General features: G+C 36.7%; 1 protein-coding gene across 1 annotated transcript in view; it reads left to right on the plus strand.

Annotated features, from left to right (window-relative positions):
• Positions 1–20,379, plus strand: part of LOC118572621 (cytochrome P450 3A13-like) — a 46,783-nt gene extending 26,404 nt beyond the window's left edge. Inside the window, exons 8-13 of the mRNA XM_036172346.1 lie at positions 4,206–4,333; positions 5,609–5,675; positions 10,814–10,974; positions 12,987–13,213; positions 15,998–16,160; positions 20,284–20,379. Coding sequence (XP_036028239.1) covers positions 4,206–4,333; positions 5,609–5,675; positions 10,814–10,974; positions 12,987–13,213; positions 15,998–16,160; positions 20,284–20,379 — 842 coding nt within the window. The remainder of the gene's footprint in view (positions 1–4,205; positions 4,334–5,608; positions 5,676–10,813; positions 10,975–12,986; positions 13,214–15,997; positions 16,161–20,283) is intronic.
• Positions 20,380–21,974: the final 1,595 nt, after the last annotated feature.

A 21,974-nucleotide genomic window follows, 5' to 3' on the forward strand; every position in this document is an offset into this window, starting at 1 on the left:
TTGTGACTTCATTGTTCCTCTAACACCTTCTAATACCCTTTCTTTATTCTGCATATTCACTGTATATCTATAATATGAGATGGGAAGTTTCTTCTCTGGTCTTCTTACCTGTGTTATATTCTTTATCCATTTTCAACATTTTTTAAAATTATATTTGTGTTTTAATTTTACATATCAGCCATGGGTTCCCTGTCCTTCCCTCTCCCACCCCCCTCCACTGCTTTCCCCCCAGCCCCTCCCCTTCATTCCCATCTCCTCCAGGGCCAAGACTCCCCTGGGGATTCAGCTCAACCTGGTAGATTCAGTACAGGCAGGTCCAGTCCCCTCCTTCCAGGCTGAGCAAAGTGTCCCTGCATAAGCCCAAGGTTCCAAAGAGCCAGCTCATGCACTAAGGACAGGTCAAGGTCCCACTGGCTGGGCGTCTCCCAAACAGTTCAAGGTATTCAATTGTCTCACTTATCCAGAGGGCCTGATCCAGTTGGGAGCTCCACAGCTTTTGGTTCATAATTCATGTGTTTCCATTTGTTTGGCTATTTGTCCTTTGCTTTTTCCAATCTTGGTCTCAACAATTCACACTCTTACAGTCCCTCCTCTTTCTCAACAATTAGAATCCTTGAGCTCCACCAGGGGCCTGTCTGAGGATCTCTGCATCCACTTCCATCAGTTAATGGATGCGAGTTCCAGAATGGCAGTTAGGGTGTTTGGCCATCTGATCACCAGACTAGGGATGTGGAGCAAGGGGAACTCTCCTCCACTGCTTGGGGGAATGCAAGCTTGTACAGCCATTTTGGAAATCAATATGGCACTTCCTTAGAAAAGTGAGAATCAATCTCTCCCAAGACCCAGCTATACCACTCTTGGGCATATACCCAAGGAATGTTCAATCATACAACAAGGGCACTTGCTCAGCTATGTTCATATCAGCATTGTTTGTAATAGCCAGAACCTGGAAACAATGTAGATGCCCTTCAACTGAAGAATGGATAAAGAAAATATGGTACATATACACAATAGAGTACTACTCAGCAAAGAAAAACAGTGACATCATGAAGTTTGCAGGCAAATGGATGGATCTAGAAAAAAACAGTTTGTATCTTGATGGACATTTTTTCCTTCTTTCAGTAGAAGTGTGGGAACATCTGTTCTGTGATTTTATTGAGAATATTTTCTATGCCTTTGACATGGAATTCTCATCATTGTTCTATGCTGAAAGGCATATACTTTTTTCTTATCTCCCCAAAACTTACATGTTCCACCCAACTGTTTAACAAATAGATCACTAATCATGACTGAATGATCTTAATGCTCTACCTTGTCTTCATGCCTTCAACTTCTGTCTTCTATATGATCCACTCTATCTCTGATGCTTCCCATGAAACTTTGTATTTGACTTAATTGTGGATGCCCACAGAAGTTCCCTAGTGAGATCTGAGCCTGCTTTACCAGGCAGGGCTGCATAAGATGATGGCTTCACCACATGTATGGTTACCAGGTGTTTGTAAGGGTCTGCATTTGACTGTGCAGTATGCTTTGATCTAACAAGGGGGAGGTCTTTTGCACTGCCCATTGGCATTGTTTTAAAAAGCCCTTTTGAAGAGATAGAAGGGGTCATTGTGTATTGATCCAGGTCCCCCCAATAATATCCTGTGTTTCTGTCTTTCCTTTCATTAGCTAGGTCTCTCTTCCTACCTGATATTTTTATTCCTTTCTCCTCAAGAGTACCCAGGAAAATATGGGAGTAGGTCCCCCACACTTGATGAAACTTTCATTTCTGTCATCATTTCATTTTGTTTTTCTTCTGTGTATCTATCTCTTGATCAAATTTCATCTAAATATCCTGATTCAATTTCCTTATTTCTTTCAGGTTTTGGTGTTCTATTGTGATTAATTCAGGAGATAGGCATGTGTTTACTGAATTCTTTAAACATAATTTATAATAACTTCAATTTTCTATCCTGTGTTTTATACATTCTTATTATTTGTGGTTACTCTGTGATTGAAGGATAGTTGATGTAGTTTTTCATGTTACTTATGCCTTACAACTAAGAAATGCCCCTCTGTGGTTACATCAATGCTTACATTTTGTTATTTTTTTTTTAATTTAGATCATCTTTCTTCCTATAGTTAGAGGTTTTTTTTTTTTTAGTTTTCAGGAAAGACTGGGTTGTAGTATGGTTGAGGTGATGTTTTCTTCTGTTAGGCTTATATTCACGGCTCTGAGCTCTTCCCTCCTCTCTGCCCCCCATGATCCCATGGTAGGTTTGCAAAAATAGTTATCAACAATCAGCAAACCTTCTATGAAAATAGAATAGCAGTTGACTTCAAAACATTCATTAGTCACTCTTTAAGGGCTATTTTAGGTAGAAAAGGCAGACTCCATTCTCTCTATACTGACATATTAGCTATGGTAGGTATAATTATGAATAAAGGGAAAAATAAGTCATGATTGGACTAGAGATTAATAGAGTGTTGCAAAGCAGGACATAGAGGGGCAGCAAAAACATCATGGTGGAGTTAAAAGGGGATGCAGAAGATTTTGGAGTTTGGGTTAAAGCTAAACAGGAAAAAAAAGAGAGGTAAGATTTGCTGTCATATCATGTAAAACAGTCTCATCTCTCAGAAAACTGAGCCACAGATGTCCTTTAAACCAGGAAAGTCTATGTTACTAAGATGGAAGTAGGGATATTTACAAAAAATATGAAATGACATAAGATTGAATATTGAGAAACTGGGCTGCCTACCTACACTGACCATGGGTATTATATAAATAAGGAATAACTTCAGAGGGGAAGGATAATGAAGTGAAGCTATTGGATAATAAAAACTAGATGTCCAGAATATTGGGTTATCTTATTACTGGGAGACCTTCTGTATTATTCTCCCGCAAAGCCCTACTCGAGATTATTCTTTGTGTTAAGTTTCAGCATCAATTTCTTCCTGGACCATCCTTCATGATTTTGATAGGGGCAAAGGGACCAGTGTGCAGTCGTTGGACCATGATTATTTATGTTTTGATGATTTTATAAAAAATGTTTCATTCTAATCATTGGCCTTGTTAGCTGCATTAGATATGAGAACACTAAAGTAAAGGGGTATGACTGTGTCAAGATTGTTGAGGAGTATTTTTTAATCCCTGCAATAGAGCAGTAGATGCTGGAAGATTTCAATTCTTGCCCTACCTGGCATCCAATCAAGATTCTACCTCAAGATTCCAGAAGCTAAAGATGGAGATTCATGGCATGGTGCTTGGGTAGCATGTATAAGCCTATGCCTTTAGTCACCAATACATTGAATATTCTTAACTTTTAAACAGATTCTGTCTAATAATCAAGTATCCTTTCAAATTTGTGTTTCTCTGACTCAGCTGCTAGAGCCCCTGATTACAATTTATTCTCATGTATGTTTTCTGTATTAGTGCTGTGCCATGAAAGATATAATGCACCTGCTTTTTGGTTCTACTTATTGCACAGAAGTAATGGTAGCATGAGCAACCTATCTTTGCCTTTTTTCCAAGAGTAATTGAAAAGACATACTCCCTGAATTTCTATGTTAGCTCTTAATTTTCATTGACAATTCTCATAAAATCAAGGGAAATAAATGCTGATTCCAGTTTTCCGAGGCATTAATTTGGAAAGGATATTGTGTTTATGCCTGGATTTTTTCAAAATACACCATCTCTGATTGCTTGTGTGATTTGGTTTTATTTTGTGTTATGCCTCATTGTGCAGCAAATAACAAAATTCCTTTTATGTTTCTGCATTCAGTTGGTAAGCGTTTTGCTAATAAAATCCCTTTAGTATCTTTAAGTCACATTTCTACATAGGATTTAGTCCCAAAATTTATTCTAATTTTAAATAACAGTGCAGTAGAAGCTTTCAGATTCAATTCTCCACATTCTCCTGGTTTTGTAAGTTTCAGAAATGCCTGTGAAGGACTAGTAAAAATTATCTGTTAAATATTTCATAAAATTCCACACTGAATCTTTCTGAAGCTGAATTCACCTCTTTGCATTTCTATTTAAAATTGAATTAATTTAGGTGTGATATACTTCCTATATTTTATAATTATACTAATTTCTTCCACAATTATTCTGTTGTTTTAATATTTCACTTAGATCATTTAAAGTTTGTCACTGGTGAGTAAAATAACTTTCAAAAGCTTAAATTTGCAATTTCATCATTTTTTTTTTTTGCTTTTCTCTACAGCACTCTTTCCATTCCTTTCCAGAGTATACAACAAACTTAACATCTGCGTGTTTCCAAGTGATGCTATATCATTTTTTAAGAAATTTATAGAAAAGATCAAAAAAGATAGAGTTGAATATACCCAAAAGGTAAACTATGACACAATTCATTGTAATTCTAAGGCAATGATGTAAAAAAATAAACATTCCTTATAGAAAGCCCTATTAAGATATTTAATGAATTTGGTCTTTTCAATTGAGTTACATCCTGCCTAGGATTTTGCAATTTCCTTGAGCGTTGAGATTGTCACTTACATAACCCTGTTTTTCCTAATACTGTTTACATGCTGGACTAAGGATAAGGATGTTGGCAGGAAAATGCTGACAAAGGGCTGTCAGGGAGTCAGCATCATGTCTGAGGTGGTGCCATTGCTGATTTGCCAGTATTCTCAAGTTTGGAGCATTTGTAGCTGTGGTGGTTTGAGAGAAAATGGCTCCCTAAGGGAGTGTCACTATTAAGAATTGTGGCTTTTTGGAGTAGGCATGGCCTTGTTTGGAGGAAGTGTGTCACTGTGGAGGCAGGCTTTGAGGTTTCATATATATTCAAGCCATGTCCAGTGTCTCAAATCACTTCCAGGTGCCTGTCAAGGTGTAAGAACTTTCAGCGATCACCCTAGCATCATGTCTGCCTCTATTCTGCCTTACTTCCTGCCATGATGATAATGAACTAAGTCTCTGAACAGTAAGCAAGCCTCCAGAGTTAAATCTTTCCTTTTATAAGAGTTGTCCTGGTCATGATGTCTCTTCACAGCAATAGCAACTCTAAGACAGGAGGCAATCACATAAAACCAAGCAATGAGTTCCAGAACAGTGGGTAATGAATACAAGATATTGGTTAACAATATGTCAAGGAAATGAGATACTGATGTTTGGAACTTATTTCTAAATAAGTGCCTATGAAAGGAAAAGAAATTGACAACTATCCAGCCAGAAGTCGGTCATCAGCAACTATTGATGCTTTGAATGAGGAAAAACCATGAGAAATGGTGTTGAACATGGCAGCATGATACTAGACTATGATAGACTTATTTTTAAAAAGATACTTTTTCATGGCAGGGTTTCTATAACTAGCTCTAACTGTCCTGGAAATCATTTTATAGACCAGGCTGTACTCAAAACTCAAAGATCCACCTGCTTACCAAGTGCTGGGATTAAGGATGTGTGCCATCACTACCAGGCTCATGGTAAACTTTTTGTTCCCCAAAATCTATGGGTCAGTGTTTTGTGTCACTAGTGAATCAGGCAACATTGGTTGAATTCTTAAATAAGCCACTTCTGCCCAAGAAAGTTTAACTTCTTTGTTTCATACTTTTTTTTTTGCATGCCAATCTACTTTCTGCTTTTGAAATTTCTGTCTCCTTTCAGCACCGAGTGGATTTTCTTCAGCTGATGATGAACTCCCAGAATTCCAAAGACACGGAGTCCCATAAATGTAACTAAGTATAATTTAGGGTCTAAAGGGGTTGCATAGAGTGCATGACTTGTTCTTGAAATGTAAAGGTGTCATTCCAGCAGAGAAGGATTCCTACTATATAACAAAATGAAACAGACAGGCTATGTTATATGAAGCAGTCTGAGGAACTTTCTAAAATTATGGAGTATGTGCATACAGAAAATATCAGGGTTATTGTACCTTCCATTTATGACAGGAAAACTACAACCCTGAAATATCATCAACATGGCTGCCTAACCAAGACCTGAATTGCCCCAACACCAGTTGACTTTCCAACATAGATTGGGAAAATCTCATTCGAACCCATCTTTAGATGAAGAGCTCCAGGTAGTTCAGGTCATCTGAAAGAGAGTTAATTAGTCTTCCCAAGGAATGAGTGTCTCTTTCTTTATCCAATACTAAATGGTCAACCCAGAACCAAGCATAAGTTGGAAAAATGAGCAGACTCAGCAGGTTGTATTTATGGTTATTTATTTGTGTATGTAATAAATTGGTTAAAGAGGAGGTCCTAAATATGAGAGTGAGTGGAGATGTGGCATGGAAGTTTAGGAGTGAGAAGAGAAAGAGGAAAATGAAAACAATTATATTTTGCTTAAAATTTGAAAAATCTGAAGATCAGTTATGAGCATTGATTTTTCACTCCAAGAGTCTTCAGTGATGTGTGGGTTACCTATATCAATCAAATGGTGATTCTCAGCATCAGGCAGGGCCACTGAATCAGAACCTCTACTTTCAAATCTGTTTCCAGAGCATTCAATCATGAAGTAGAGTGTTGAAATACTAACTTTTTTTTTTTTTTTTTGGTTTTTCGAGACAGGATTTCTCTGTGTAGCTTTGCACCTTTCCTGGAACTTAGTTTGTAGACCAGGCTGGCCTCAAACTCACAGAGATCCACCTGGCTCTGCCTTCCAAGTGCTGGGATTAAAGGCATGCACCACCAATGCCCTGTGAAATACTAACTTTTACTGCCCTTAAGCTAGTGAACACATTTCCAATTATGAACCACAGTAGAAATACTAACTTTTACTGTGGTTCATAATTGGAAGTGTGTTCACTAGCTTAAGGGACTGTGGAAATTTAATTTTCCTTTCACAGTAATATAGTACATTAAAGAAGAAATGCTGTGGGATGTCATTCTGTATGCCATGAATATATGTTGCTCTGATTGGTTGATGAATAAAGCTGTTTGGCCAGTGGTTAGGCAGAATAAGTTTAGGCAGTACATTCTTACTGGAGAGTTAGGAGAGAAGAAAAGGGAGTGGAGGAGAGGCTGCGAGCCAGTGCCAGAAGAAGCAAGATGTAAAGTCACTGGTAAGTCACTATCCACATGGCAAAATATAGATTTATAGAAATTGGATAATTTAAGATATAAGAACTAGATAACCAGAAGGCTGCCCTGGCCATAGTTTACAAAATTAGCGTATGTGTGTTTATTTGAGTCCAAATAGCTGCCTATCTGGCAAATGAGGAGATTTGTTCTGATCCCAGGCCAGGTGGGACACAGAAAATCTTTCAGCTACAAATGGTGTGCCCAGATATGGTGACAAGTGTTTCCATTTAAAACCTGAGAGAACTTAACAATAGATTCTATAATGTATCTAAAAATAGCTTCCTAGTTGTGTCTCAGGCAAGCTGTGAGCCACTGTATAGTGGGTTAGCAACTGCATGTGGGCTTGACCTGAAGTATGGTGGGTTCCAGCTGCAGTACACAGTGGTGTCTCCAAGCTTCACAGTGCACTGCATGGTAGATTTAGCCTTTGCTAGTATTAAAAAAAAAGAGGTTTCTGGGCTACATGCTGCTGCTGGATAGAGACATGGATCCTCTGCCTCTCAGAGTAGGAAGAGAGCATGGCTCCCAGAGCTGGCAGGGAATTACCACCACCATATTGGGAAGCAGATGTGGGTGGAGTCAGCAGCCAAGGCTTCTGCTTCATTACTAGCCACTGCAGTTTAAAGCAATAGATTCACAATAATGCAGATTCAGATGAAATAAACATGTTACAATGTATGTCAAAATATACATAGGCTTGGAACAGAGAAGTAAAGGAATATAGACAGTTATATAAAACAAAAGAAAATTTCAAAAATAAAGTCTTAAAAGAGAAAGTAAAAGTAATACAAAAAATAAGACATATAAAGATGGAAATCACACAGAGAGTCTGGATTATATTGTCTTTGGGGTTTTTAACTGCATTTGATTGTAAAGGCTGCTAAATTAAACCAATATGTATGTTTTAAATATATCTTGACTTCAAAATTTATGTCTAAGGATATATTGCTTTAAAAGGAGATTCTGCTTTTGTTTCCAGATTAGATGACAACCATGCTTACATGGTTTGATTAAGGAAGACCCTCTGAGAGGTCTCCAGATGTTCTAACATCCAGGTCAGCTTCAAGACAATTGACTCAGACAATGCAGCCTCACAGACTACTCCAGTCAGGACTTGTCCAAAATTCTTAATTATCTCAGGATCCTCATAAGATTGTCAGTGCCCTCAACCAGCAGAAACTGGTATGAGAAGCTACACCCAAATTTCTAAAATATTTTTTATTTAAAAATGATTGACTATAAATGCAAAGTCTTTCTAAAGAAAAAAAGAGGGATAATATCGATATGATAGGATAAAGAGTAGATTATAAAACCTACTTTTACAGATCAACAACTTCTTTAAAAATGTTTTACATTGCTATAGATTTTAATTTATTACAAATTTAAAGTTCATTTAGTTATATATATACTCTCGTTTAAGGTATTATGTTTGTGTAACTCATTTAAATTGTAATAGATAATTAAGAAATATAGATTAATAATTAGTCTTCTATGATAGTCAAACTTACAGTCATGTTAGTTAAATTTTCTAGATATAAATAGATATATTTCAATTAGGTAGGTAATCTACAAACCCTCCGAAGAGGAACATTAGATGACTGTCCAGGCAGGCAGCTGTCTCTATCATTCGAGATTTTTGGAAATTGATTACAATGCATTTCCTGTTTACTTAGGTAATATTATATCCTTCTGAAGTCTTTGATGTAGTTTAAGACTAGATAGTTATAATTATAGTTTTCCTTAGTCATGAAAAAGATAAATTAGATATGAGACTTTAGATGAACAAATATATGATAGATGGAATATTTTCTTTAATTTTTCCAAATTCAAATAGACTAGATATCGTAACTGTAATTCTTGCTTGATAACTGTCCTATTATATATAATTTTACTTTCTTAAAGTTTAAACAATCCTTTTTGAATAGACAGAAAGGGAAAAGTACTCTGGGATGTTGTTCTGTATGCAGTGAATATGTGCTGCTCTGATTGGTTGACAAATAAAATGCTGATTGGCCAATAGCCAGGAAGAAAGTATAGGCAGGATAAGCAGACAAGGAGACTTCTGGGAAGAAGCATGCTGAGTCAGGAGTCACCAGGCACATACAGAGGAAGCAAGGTGACAAGTCAAAACTGAGAAAAAGTACCAAGCCATGTGGCTAAACATAAATAAGAATTATGGGTTAAATTAAATATAAGAGCTAGTTAGTATTAAGCCTCAGCTAGTGGCCATATTGTTCATAATATATGCTTCATATGCTTCTGAGTGATTATTTTATATGAGGGCCATGGGACTGAGGGTGCCTGGAAGGACCAGAGAACTTTACAGTACAAAGAAAAATTACAGTGTTTATGACATGTTTCTTCTTCATTGTTTTACTTATGGTGACTGTATTTAATATTTTAGAGTAATTCTTCTTTTCACACATTTGTACTACAATGTATGTTCTGAAATTTTTAATTAATTAATTTCATCATTAAATTCACACATTTGAAGTCAGTGTCCATTTTATGTTAATTTCTATTATTAAAATTTTTTACATTTAAATATATTTTGATCATGTTCTTCCCATCCCCAAAGGCCTTCTGAATATACTAAACACTGAACTTTAAGTTCTTTCTCAAAAGCAAACAAAAGCCCAATACAACAGGAAAATTATACAGAATCAAGGAAACAAACAAACAAACAAAATACCAAAAACAAAGTACACACACACACACACACACACACACACACACACACTGTGGAGTTCATTCAACTATGCCTGAACATGAGGCCTGTCCTGGAGTGGTTGATATTCCCTGTGCCACTCCACTTGGAAAAACTGATTTTCCATCTCCTAATTCATATAAAGGACAGTTCAGTTGCTAACATTTTCCCCAGTGGACAGGTTTTCATTTGTTCATTCATTTTTTTTAAATGTAACAAAATAAAATAAAGAAAAGACAAAACAAAAACTAACATATCAATGTTAGGGAAGAAAAAAATAACAGAAGAAAGAGAGTCCAGATACAAGGATCAGAGACCCATTTTTTGGCACACTCAGAAATCCCATAAAAACACTGAACTGGGAGCCATAATACATACAGAGAGGACCTGCTAGGGATTGTGCAGCCCATATGCATGCTCCCTCAGGCTTTGTGAGTTTATATGACATTTCATCATGTTGATTTGGAGTGCCATGCATTCTTGGTATTCTTGGTATTCTTGGTATTCTTGGTATCCTCAACCCAACTGGCTACTACTTTTATCATGACACTTCTGTGGGTTTCTCTGGGCTTTGAGGAGAGGGATTTGGTGGAGACATCCCATTTAGGACTGACTATTTCAGAGGCTCTCACTCTCTGCATAATATATCATTGTGGTTCTGGATATTTGTTCCCATATGATGCAGGAGGAAACTTCTCTGATGATGGCTGAGAAAAACACGTATCTATAATCATAGCAGAATATCACTAGAAGTCATTTTATCTCTACTTTTTTTACACCAGTATTATTTGATTTTTGCCTTTGGACCCTGGGATATCTAGTCTCAATTTCTAGGTCAACTAAGCAGTGCCAATTCTTGATTCAATTTCATGGAGTAGGTTGTAAGTCAAATCAGTTATTGGTTGGATACTCCCACACATATTTTGCCACCATTGCACTTGCATATCTTGTAGGCAGTACAACATTGTAGATAGAGTTCAGTGTACCTTCCCATGTCAAAGATGGTACATCAAAGCAGGTGAAGGCTTTGTGTAGGCACCAGCTTTGATCATTGACGTAAAATATCTTATCTCATTTCAGCTCTTTCTGATATGGAGATCCTGGCCCAAGCAATCACATTTATTTTTGCTGGCTATGAGACAACAAGCACTGCACTTTCCTTTATTACATATTTACTGGCGATTCACCCCGATGTTCAGAAGAAACTCCAGCATGAGATTGATGCAGTCCTGCCCAATAAGGTGAGTGGATGGTGCTGGGAGCCACAGGGAAAATGTCAAACCTCAACAAGAAACACTACTTCCACACTTGCATATAGAATTATAGAAAATACAGTAAGAATTGATTCTTTCAGTAATAACATAAACAAATCTAAAACAAAGAAAAAATTATGTGTAGAAAAAAATTAACCTGAGTAATTCTGTACTGACCTTGTAATAAACACTATCTCTAACTACAATGACACAGTCCAAACACATGCATAAAAATCTTTTTAGATTTTTAAGGATAAGCAAGTTTCCATCAAGTGTCTTCTTTAAATTTAAATGGATGTTTTGCCTGCGTGTATATCTATGTACCATGTGCATATCTGAAACGTGAGGAAGCCAGAAGAGGGCCTCAGATTCTCTGTAATTAGACTTCCACAAAATGTGCTCACTATGTGGGTACTGGGAACTATCCTTGGGTCCTCTGTAAAAGCAAACAGTGCTCTTAACCACTGAGGCATCCACCTAGAATTTAAACAATCTACCTGACAGCTGTATTATTATTACTGGAAATGCTTTGGCATGGCTGTTATTAATGGATCCTCCACTGGTTTTGGCTAGGCAGGCTGATTCAGTTCTTCTCTTTACTCCTCTCTCTAATCACATAATTAGACCGGAAGAAAGTACATTATGGCAGCCTCTAACTTAAACTATACATCTGTATATTATGGTAACATCAGTGTCCCACAATGTGGCACAAGGCATCAGATGAGCTGTCTTCTCTCTACACCCCAAACTGGATACAATGGGGTGTGAGGTACCTGAACTCTGGGACTGGCTGGGTTTTCAATGAGGAACATGCAAAGCATCTTCAGACCTCATACTCACTCTGTCTTCCTGTTTCATTCTGTCAATGTGACAAATGCTATCATCCAAAGTAAATATGGGAAAGAAAGAATTTATTTAATCTTACATTTTCACATAACAGTCTATCTCTGAGAAAGTCAGTGCAGGAACTCAAGACAGGACTTTGTAGACAGGACTGCATGCAATTCTACACAGTACTGCTTTTGACCACAGTACTCACAGCCAAAGAAGCACAGCAGGGACTACGGAAGATGCTGGCTGATCACTGGCCCACTCACTGACCTATCCTTATGTAGATGTTTTCATGCATCCCATCGTCATTCACTCAGGAAATAGTACTAACTACAAATGGCTGGGCCCTGCTATATCAATGAATAGTCAAAAAAAAACTCCCAGATATATGCAGAAACCAATTTAAAGTAGCAGACCCTTTCCATTTAGACCTCTTTCATAGATGACTTTAGCCTGTGTAATGTTGAAAGTTAAAGATTTATTTGAACAGCATCTGAGATACAAGGAATGTTTCTTTCAGACACTGAGCATGGAACTAAATGGACTTCTCACTAGAATAGAAAGATTTTGCTCAATTCATCTCCATTTTCACACTTTTTACTATATTAAGTTTCAAAGGGAAAAGATCCTACTGAAGTTAGTCATTGTAATTTTATATGCTATTTCTGTTTAATATGGCATTGATCTTCAAATTGAACATCTATAGTAATATTAAATTAATTCATAGGATTTAAACACTGTGAATTGTCCTCTGAAAGGATTGATATGGAATTTGAAAAAAGAATTTAATGTTCCCCACATTATATTTATTCAGGCTGGACATGTGGCCTCCCTATATTAAGTTTTGACAACCTCAACAGCTGGTTTATGTTGAATGAGATTGACATAATATACCATTCATTACAACATAAAAGGAAAACAAGATTTGGGACCTAAGTTTAAGCTTATGTGAATGCTCATCCATATTCACTTCACCATGCATTTCACTGGACCTTTAGTATGTCAACACACATTACTGTCATGAATAGGACTTATCAATTATAAATCCAATCATTAACCTGGGTTGAATGTTGAGTTCTTAAAACCTTAATAGTTCTGAAGAGATTGACATGAAAGTTAGTTTTGAATCTCAAATCAGCAGAATCCTTTTTTTTTTTTAATCTCCCCAGGCACCTGCCACTTACCAAGCCCTGGTAGAGATAGAATATCTGGACATGGTGGTGAATGAAACTATGAGATTATATCCAGTTATTGGCAGGATTAACAGACTCAGTAAAGAAGATGCTGAAATTAATGGTGTGTTCATTCCCAATGGGACATTGGTGACCATACCTATCTTTGTTCTTCACCGAGATCCGAAATACTGGCCAGAGCCTGAGGAGTTCCATCCTGAAAGGTACAAGAACCCTGAGAAGGAGAACATACAGGGAAGCAGACTTATTTAAGTATCTTAAGATGTCTATTAATGTAATCACATGAATATGAATTTATATTACCTGGCATGTATATTTGACTTTAGAATATCAGTAGTACAAAATGATAACTATTACAAAAACTACATACATTTTAGTTGATCAAATAATGGCAGTTCTGAATTTTATAATATTGTTTTAGAGTCGTAAATCTGTCTTAGTTAGGGTTTTTTATTGCTGTGAAGAGAAACTATGACCATAGCAACTCTTATAAAGGAAAACATTTGTTTGGGGATGGCTTACAGATCAGAGTTATAGTCCATTATCATCATGGCAGGAAGCATGGCAGCATGCAGACAGACAAGGGACTGGAGAAGTAGCTAAGAGTTCTATGTCCAGATAGGTGGGCAGAAGTAAGTGAAGACAATGCCACTAGGCTTGGCTTGAGCTTCTGAAACCTCAAAGACCACCACTAGTGACAACTTACCACAAAAGTCCACACTACCACTAGTACCAGTTCCTATGAGCCTATTGGGCCTTTTTCATTCAAATTACCACAAAACCTTAATAGAATTTCCAGTAATATAAATGACATCATTTGAAATATTTTGAAGTGTATGTAGATATTTAGAAATTAGAAAACATCAGTTTCCTCCTGTTCTTATAATTGCTGATTACTTTCTATAACAGGCTTCTGTCAGTGTGTGTGTGTATGTGTGTGTGATGTATGTGTGAAAGAGAGCAAGTATAATTACCATGATTAAAAAATCATTGATCTTACTTAATTTTTTAAGTTTATAATTCTTTGATGCTGTCCATATTGTCACAAGACTTATCTGGACACATCCCCAAATATAGGAATAATTTCCAAATTATAGGAATCCATTGTATTAGACATCAGTGTGGGTAGAGGTGCAGAAAGCCTCCTGTATAGTGGATCAAGTTGTGCCACTTAGGATGAATGTTAATACAAGTCCTCTTAGTCTAGTTCCTTACTGTTTTGTGAAGGAAACTCCCTCACACTCATCCAGTGGATGACTCCTCCAAAGTCAAGTTATCTACTGATTAGAAAGTTGATATTTTCATCCTTGTTGAACATGAATCAGGGTATTCTGTAAGTGGAAAGTAATAAACAGTCTGTGAGAATTTTATTGAGCATAGAAACAGTTGTTAGGTTGCCATTTTGCTCCAGTAATAAAAAACACTGGATAATATTTTATTTTGCTTTTTAAGTTTGAAGATTATTATTTGGAATAACATTTCTTCATTCACTTTTCTCCCTCAAAATTCTCCTGTAGATCCCTCCTAACACTTCTTCAAGTGCATGGCCTTTGGTTCACAAATTGTTTTTTAGGTGTTATTTAGGTGCTCACATATGTGGATATATGTAGATATTCCTATAAATAACCCGTCCAATCCATGTCATGCTACTCATGTAAAAATGACATTTTAAGATATATGCAGCTGAAATAGGAGCCCAAGAATTTAGACAAATAGTAGCCTCTTTCATGACTGTTTTGATGTCTAAGACTTTGTATTCTAAACCATGTATCCCTGGTGTTGGCTGAAGTTCTTAAGTATAGTGCTTATTAGAGGAATAGAATGGAGTCGCCTAACTCCTGTTTTCTGGTTAGGTGAATTCTATGTCCCTCTATATAGCCACCATTTCTACCTCCTTTTGTTCAGTGGCTACAAATGCAGACATTATCCATTGTTCATTTTTATTGTTGTTCCAGTTTTCAATCAGATAATAAACTCATTGGGCACCAACAACTAGACCTGAAGGAGGAATCCAAAAGTTATAAAATACTGAGGTTATAATCAAATGCAGTATATAAGATGTCTATAGAAGAATGCTAATGTTTCTCATCTATGTGTGTGTATGTGGGTTTGTGTGGAAAATCTTCCCCAACAGAAGCCCACCAAATTCAGCTTGCACACACATACCAGTACAACTCACACTGGACTCCAATGCTGTTTTATAAAATACCTTAGAAATTATTTCCTAATCTTCCCTGATACTGAGTAACTCAGAGAACAGATGATTAGTAGTCTTTTAGAACATTTCCAGAATCAGCATTTTTATTTAAATAATCTTGTGAGAAATCAAATTTTAATTGGACACAGATCTGTACTTTTAGTAGTTTTTCCCCCAAAAGAGGAGATGGAGATAAAATTCAGTGATAAAAAAGTAGAGAAGCAGCATGTGTCCTTGCAAACCACTTCAGTTGATAACTATTGGAGGAGGGAGAGACACTTAAAGATTATGTGACAGGGACTTAATGAAGGAAAGGAGGCTAGACAGGAAGAAGAGGAAATAGATTAGGATGAGTAGCCTGAAACAAGGAAAGGAAGAAACAAGAGGATGGTGAAGAGAGAATGGAATAGAAACAGTTCATCTGTAACATACATCTCCTCCTTCCCCAATGAACAAAGCCCCAACTCAAGAGTCAGGGAAATTCCTATCTTCTCTTTCACTTTTACTTCACGATGTGTCCATACCAGGAACACATGACATCCTTAATATTTTAAAGTTTAAAGACACATTTGATTTCAATTATCATTAACCACTCATCATTTTATTAACTTTGGTTGCTCCTTTGCTGTAAAGTTATAGAAAGAACTTTAACTCACACTAATTGCAATAGTGGACACACTGAAGTGCCCTGTGTGATTCTGGCTGAGGACTCTAGGTGAGAACTGTAAACATGTGGCTCTTGTGCACTTCATGTTTCATTATTTATGTTCTTTTTCAATTGTAACACCAGGTTCAGCAAGGAGAATAAAGAAAGAATCAATCCTTATACATACATGCCTTTTGGATATGGCCCTAGAAACTGCGTTGGCATGAGGTTTGCTCTCATCAACATGAAGCTTGCAATTGTCAAAATCCTACAGAACTTTTCCCTGTATTCTTGTGAAGAAACAGAGGTGAGGCAGAACATATTCTTTTTGGATTGTTTTTGCTTTATATTCATAGGTGTTTTCATAAATTTGTGGATATATACATATATATAAAACACATATATGAAATACATATGGAATATACTGATTTAGCTTTAATGTTTTCTTTGTCAAAAAATCTATATGAAACCATGCTTGAGTCCTAGGGCCCTTGAATTCAGGAACAGTTAAGTCTGTGTCTAAGTGTATATATTAAGGATGAAGATATTTCTTCTATGATTATATATAGTATCATATAATTCATTTTTTTTCTTGTTACAAGTATATATGCATTTATAAAATAATAGACTGTTTAAGCCACTTTCATACTTGTATATCCCATACATGGACATATATTTCCTTTTATTTATTCTTCTCTCATAAAATATATCCTGACCATAGCCTCTTCTCTCCTTTCTCCCCCTACCACCTGCCTCACCTATCATCCCAGATCCACTGCTCTGCCACTTACCATAGGAAAAGTGCAGGTCCACCAGGGATATCAACCCAACATGGCATGACATGTGGCAATGAGACTAGGCATAAACACTCATATCAAGAGAGGGTAAGACAACCCAGAATGAGGAAATGGTCCCACAAGCAGGCAAAAGAGTAAGAGACACCCCTACCCCCCCCTGTTAGGAGTTCTACAAAAACTGCAAGCTAAACAAAGATAGCCTGTGTGTATCAGGCCTCACACAAACACACGTAGGCTCCATGATTGTTGCTTCATTCTCTGAGTCCCTATGAGTCCTACTTAGTTGATTCTGTGGGCCATGTTCTTCTGGTACACTCAACCTCTCTGGCTCCTACAATTAGGGAACATATTTTTAAATTTGTCTCCAAAAGTATATATTTTTATCTCCAAGAGGTATAATTATCACCTTATGTTCCCTGTATTATTCCAGAATATCCAAAATCCTTCACCAACTGGAGTGGCTTTAAACATTCTACAGTGGTTCCCATTTTTAGCCACAGACAAAAATTACTGCATTAAATCATTATTCATGGGTATGAAGGAATCCTTTTTTTGGCCATTTTATGCACTTGTCCTCACATTTTAGAAACTCGGATCTGGACTAGCAGGCATCCACTTAGATTCTTATAAATCCATCTGTTTCTTTCATTCTTTATTTATCATTATTTCTTATCCTTCAAGTTCCTATCAATCAAGTCCCCTCCAAGCCAAGAACCTTCACTAGATTGTCTCAGCAAAATTTACTCCTTTTTTCTAGATGACATCATTAGACTGGCCCCTAACACCCATGATCTGTGAATTACCACATGTTTTTCCCACTATTAATTTCTCTTTATTCATTAAAGCATCTCCTACTTTCTAAATTCCCAAAATTTATTCTTTCCAAAAATTAAAATGGTTCCTTGAAGGATCTTTATATATTAAATCCTTCAATAAAAACATTAAACATTTTAAACTATTCTAAATAATAAAAACTGACATAATTATTTAATAGTACCATTTATTTAGTTGTACTTTTAAACATTGTTATTAATTATTGGAGAATCCATATGATACATTTTGTTTAATTCACATCATCACCACAATTTATCCCAGATCCATCCCCACCTCACCTCACACTCAATGTGTTCTCTCTCCATTCTTCTCTCCTCACCTCACACTCAATGTGTTCTCTCTTCATTCCTCTCTCTAATTTTTAAGTCAACCATGTCCAGTTCGTGTAGATGACTGCTCTTATGTGTGGGACTTTGTAATCTGGTTGATATAATTGAGGTCAAAGCTTTAATAAAGAAAACAGACTGCTTTTCATAGGAACTTTCAAGCATCCAAGCTCCTCATCCAAGTGGTGGAGAGACAATGTTCTTATCCACACATGCACACTGTTTTGGCTTGAGTTTGACATGCCACATGTCTTTTGCATGCTATCATATCTTCCTAAGTTTATATGTACATCTGCCCTGTTCTCTATGGAAAACACTGTTTCTTTGAATTCCATGACCATGTCTAGTCTTACAAATACTCAGACCCCTTCTGTGTTCAGTTTTAATATAAGGTGTCACATTTAGAAACATATTTGAAAGGTCTCATCTGAAGAACTTAATATGCTGTCATTAACATAAATGAAGAAATTTCCAACAAGTTTAATTTGATGACTTTTATAAAATATGACTCAGTAATTTTCATCAAGGAAGAAGAATATAATATAGTCATTCTCCCTTTGTTGACTAAATTTAGTTCAGCTGTCTTCCTGTTCCATACATGAATACATTTGAGTGACTTTGTTTTGATGATAGGCAATCTTCAGGCATCTGGAAATCTTTTACAAACTCTAGATACCCGTAAGATCACCTTTCTCAACTTTGAGAAAACCTGTTTGCACATTCTTCTGCTGATACAGGATTGCTACTCTGTTGGAGGACTCTCTTTTCCACAAACTGAAAACAATATCATTCAAGAAAATTACTGAATATGAGTGCAAATTCCCTTTTTAGCTACATCTTGGAATTTCAGAAGAGATACAGAGGATTAATGCATGCTATGGTGGTACCCAAAATCCCTCCATCTATCATGAACCCACATGTATAAAATTGGAAAGAAAATGCATTGTTCCAAAGTCATAGTATGACAACAGTATTCACCATGTACCAAACCTACTTTTGGTTTTTCTCCAGTTTTACTAAATGAAAATTAACCTTATATTTCCTTTTAAAATGTGCTTGTTATGTGTCCACAAATGTGCTTTACAGGGTTTAAACTTCTACTTTTCAGTCAAAGTTTAGAACAATAAGGACGACATATCATCATAATTTTATCACAATCCTTATACAGAAAATATATATGTAGTAGGAATCTTAAAAGTTCTTATTAATAAAAACAAACCTGACGCCAGTTATTGGGGTGAATGCTGGAAGATCAGAGAAGCAGAACAAGCCACAGCTATCTCACCTTGCTAGTTCCTCAGGTGATCCTTTTTCTTCAGGTTGAAAGCTTCTGAGTCCTCCTCCACATGAATCTCAGCTGAACTCTACTGCTCCAAAGCCTGAATGCTAAACCAGCTAAATGCTGAACCAGGCAAATGCTTCTAGTTTCTGATCTTCACGCCTTATATAATCTTTCTCTTTCTGCCCCCACTCCCTGGGATTAAAGGCTGGGTTTCGGGGAATAAAGGCATGAGTCACCATGCCTGGCTGTTTCTAATGTGGCCTTGAACTCAGAGATCCAGAGGTATTTCTTTCTCTAAAATGCTAGGATTAAAGGCGTGTGCTACTACCACTGCCTATTCTTATGTTTAATCTTGTGGCCATCCTGCTCTCTGACCCCAGATAAGTTTATTTCAGGGAACACACAATATTTCAGGGAACACAATACCACTATATATATATATATATATATATATATATATATATATATATATATATATATATATATATATATATATATATATTCTGTTAAGGAGGAATAGATTGAAGCATGTTTTCATATTCCATATAAGCAACTCAAGACATTTGGTGTTTGTCTTAGTTTGGATTTCTATTGTTATGTAGAGACATTGTGATCATAGCAACTCCTATGAAGAAAAACATTTTTAATGAAGTGACATATTACAATTTCAGAGGGTTAGTCCATTATCATCATGACAGGAAGCACAGTGGCCTGCAGGCAGACATGGTGCTGGGGAATTCTTTATCTTGATTCAGAATCAAAAGAAATTGGCCTGAGACATTGGGCATGGGGTGAGCATATGATACCACAAGGCCTAACTCCATAGTGACACACTTCCTATAAGATCGCCCCTACTCCAGCAAGGCCACAAATTCTAATAGTGCCACTCCCTTTGGGAGCCATTTTCTTTCAGACCACCACAATATTAAAAGTCATTTATTAACTCATAAAGATAAATTTATTTATTTCCAGAAGACAGTCCATATTGTTCAAGATGGTACAGAACATGCTATGCAGCTAAGCATGCTGTAATCTTATGTTTCTCCTCCCTTTTACTTGGGAATGCTATGGTCACAGCCATGTGCAAAAACATGAAGAAGCCACTATTGCTCTTAGTACTCCAGTTCTACAAGCCTTCTGTGATATTGATGATTTATTTAACTTACCAGTATATTTATTCACCTATTTCAGGTTCCCTTGAAATTAAGTAAGAAACTGATTCATACTCCAGAAAAGCCTATTGTTCTGAAGATTATACCAAGAAATGGGGCCATAAATGAAGGTTGATTTTACCTCAAATTCTGATGTGTTCTTCAAAGAGTGTATTCTCAATACCTGGATTTTAATTTATTCCTGAATAAAACCTAGATGAATATGACTTTAATATATAGCACTTTATGTAAGAGTCTTTAATTATTTTTCATTGTCTTAATAAATTCTCAATTATTGTGAATGGAAGGAAAATAATTAGCAATCTTTATGTACTCTCATAACAAAATTTGCCAATATTTCCAGAGATAGAACAGTATGTTTCATTTCAATGATGATAAAAGACTTTTCACTAATTTTGTCCATATTGTTTCCATTATTGAATCTTTAATTTCCTATTTGTGACTAATCATTCTAGTGACAGTTTTTCTTTGCATTTGCATGGGTTGTAAGTTTCTGTGTTTACCACTATCCACTTCACAGAGAAATGCCTTTGATTATATCTGAGAGCTACATTAATCTATTGATAAAAGATGCAAATTAAAAGATAGTTGGATATTAAGACTTTTATCAGAATAATAGATTCATTCTTGGGCCTGTGTTCATTTTTTTTAATAAGTATTTTTTTCTTTATTATTATGTGTTTTAAATTTTATACATCAGCCATGGGTTCCCCTGTCCTCCCCCCTCCCGTCCCCACTCCCAACCTCTCCTCAGACCGTACCCTCCATTCCCATGTCCTGCAGGATCAAGGCACCCCTGGGGATTCATTTAAACCTGGTAGATTCAGTACAGGCAGGTCCTGGCACCTCCATCCAGACTGAGCAAAGTGTCCATGTGTAAGCCCAAGGTTTCAAACAGCCATCTCATGCACTAAGGACAGATCCTGGTCCCAGAGACTGGATGCCTCCCAAACAGATCAAGCTATTCAATGGTCTCACTTATCCAGAGTGCCTGATCCACCTGGGGGCTCCACAGCCTTTGGTTCATAATTCATGTGCTTCCATTCATTTGGCTATTTGTCCCTGTGCTTTTTGCAATCTTGGATTCAACAATTCACGCTCTTGCAGACCCTCCTCTTCTCGACAGTTGGACACCTGGAGCTTCACCTGGGACCTGGCTGAGGATCTCTGCATCCACTTCCATCAGTTATTGGATGAGAGTTCCAAGACAACTGTTAGGGTGTTTGGCCATCTGATCACCAGACTAGGTCAGATCAGGCTTTCTCTTGACCATTGCCAGCAGACTACAGAGGATATATCATTGTGGATTTCTGGGGACCTCTCAAGCACTTTGCCTATCCTGGTCTCATGTAGTCTTCATTTATCATGGTCTGTTATTCCTCATTCTCCCTTTCTGTGTTCATTCTTAAGCCCCACAGCCATGTATCCTTGGCAAGAGATACAGTACTAAACATGTATTTTCTCCCATGGAATGGCGTTAAATCAAAAAAAAAAGTGATTGGCTACCCCCATAATATTCATGTCACTAGTTCATATGTAAACCTCAATCTTGCCATGATGCTCACTGTATAAGTTCATGAGATTCACTGCTGAGTAAGAAAGACTGTTGAATTCTTTCCCCCTAAAAAATACTTCCAACCACCTTCCAGTACTATAAAAGATTGCCATGAAGGAGAAAATATCCTGGTCAGTAAAATATTGGAATGGCCT

This window comes from Onychomys torridus, chromosome 22 (genome assembly GCF_903995425.1).
Source record: "Onychomys torridus chromosome 22, mOncTor1.1, whole genome shotgun sequence".
NCBI lineage: Eukaryota > Metazoa > Chordata > Mammalia > Rodentia > Cricetidae > Onychomys > Onychomys torridus.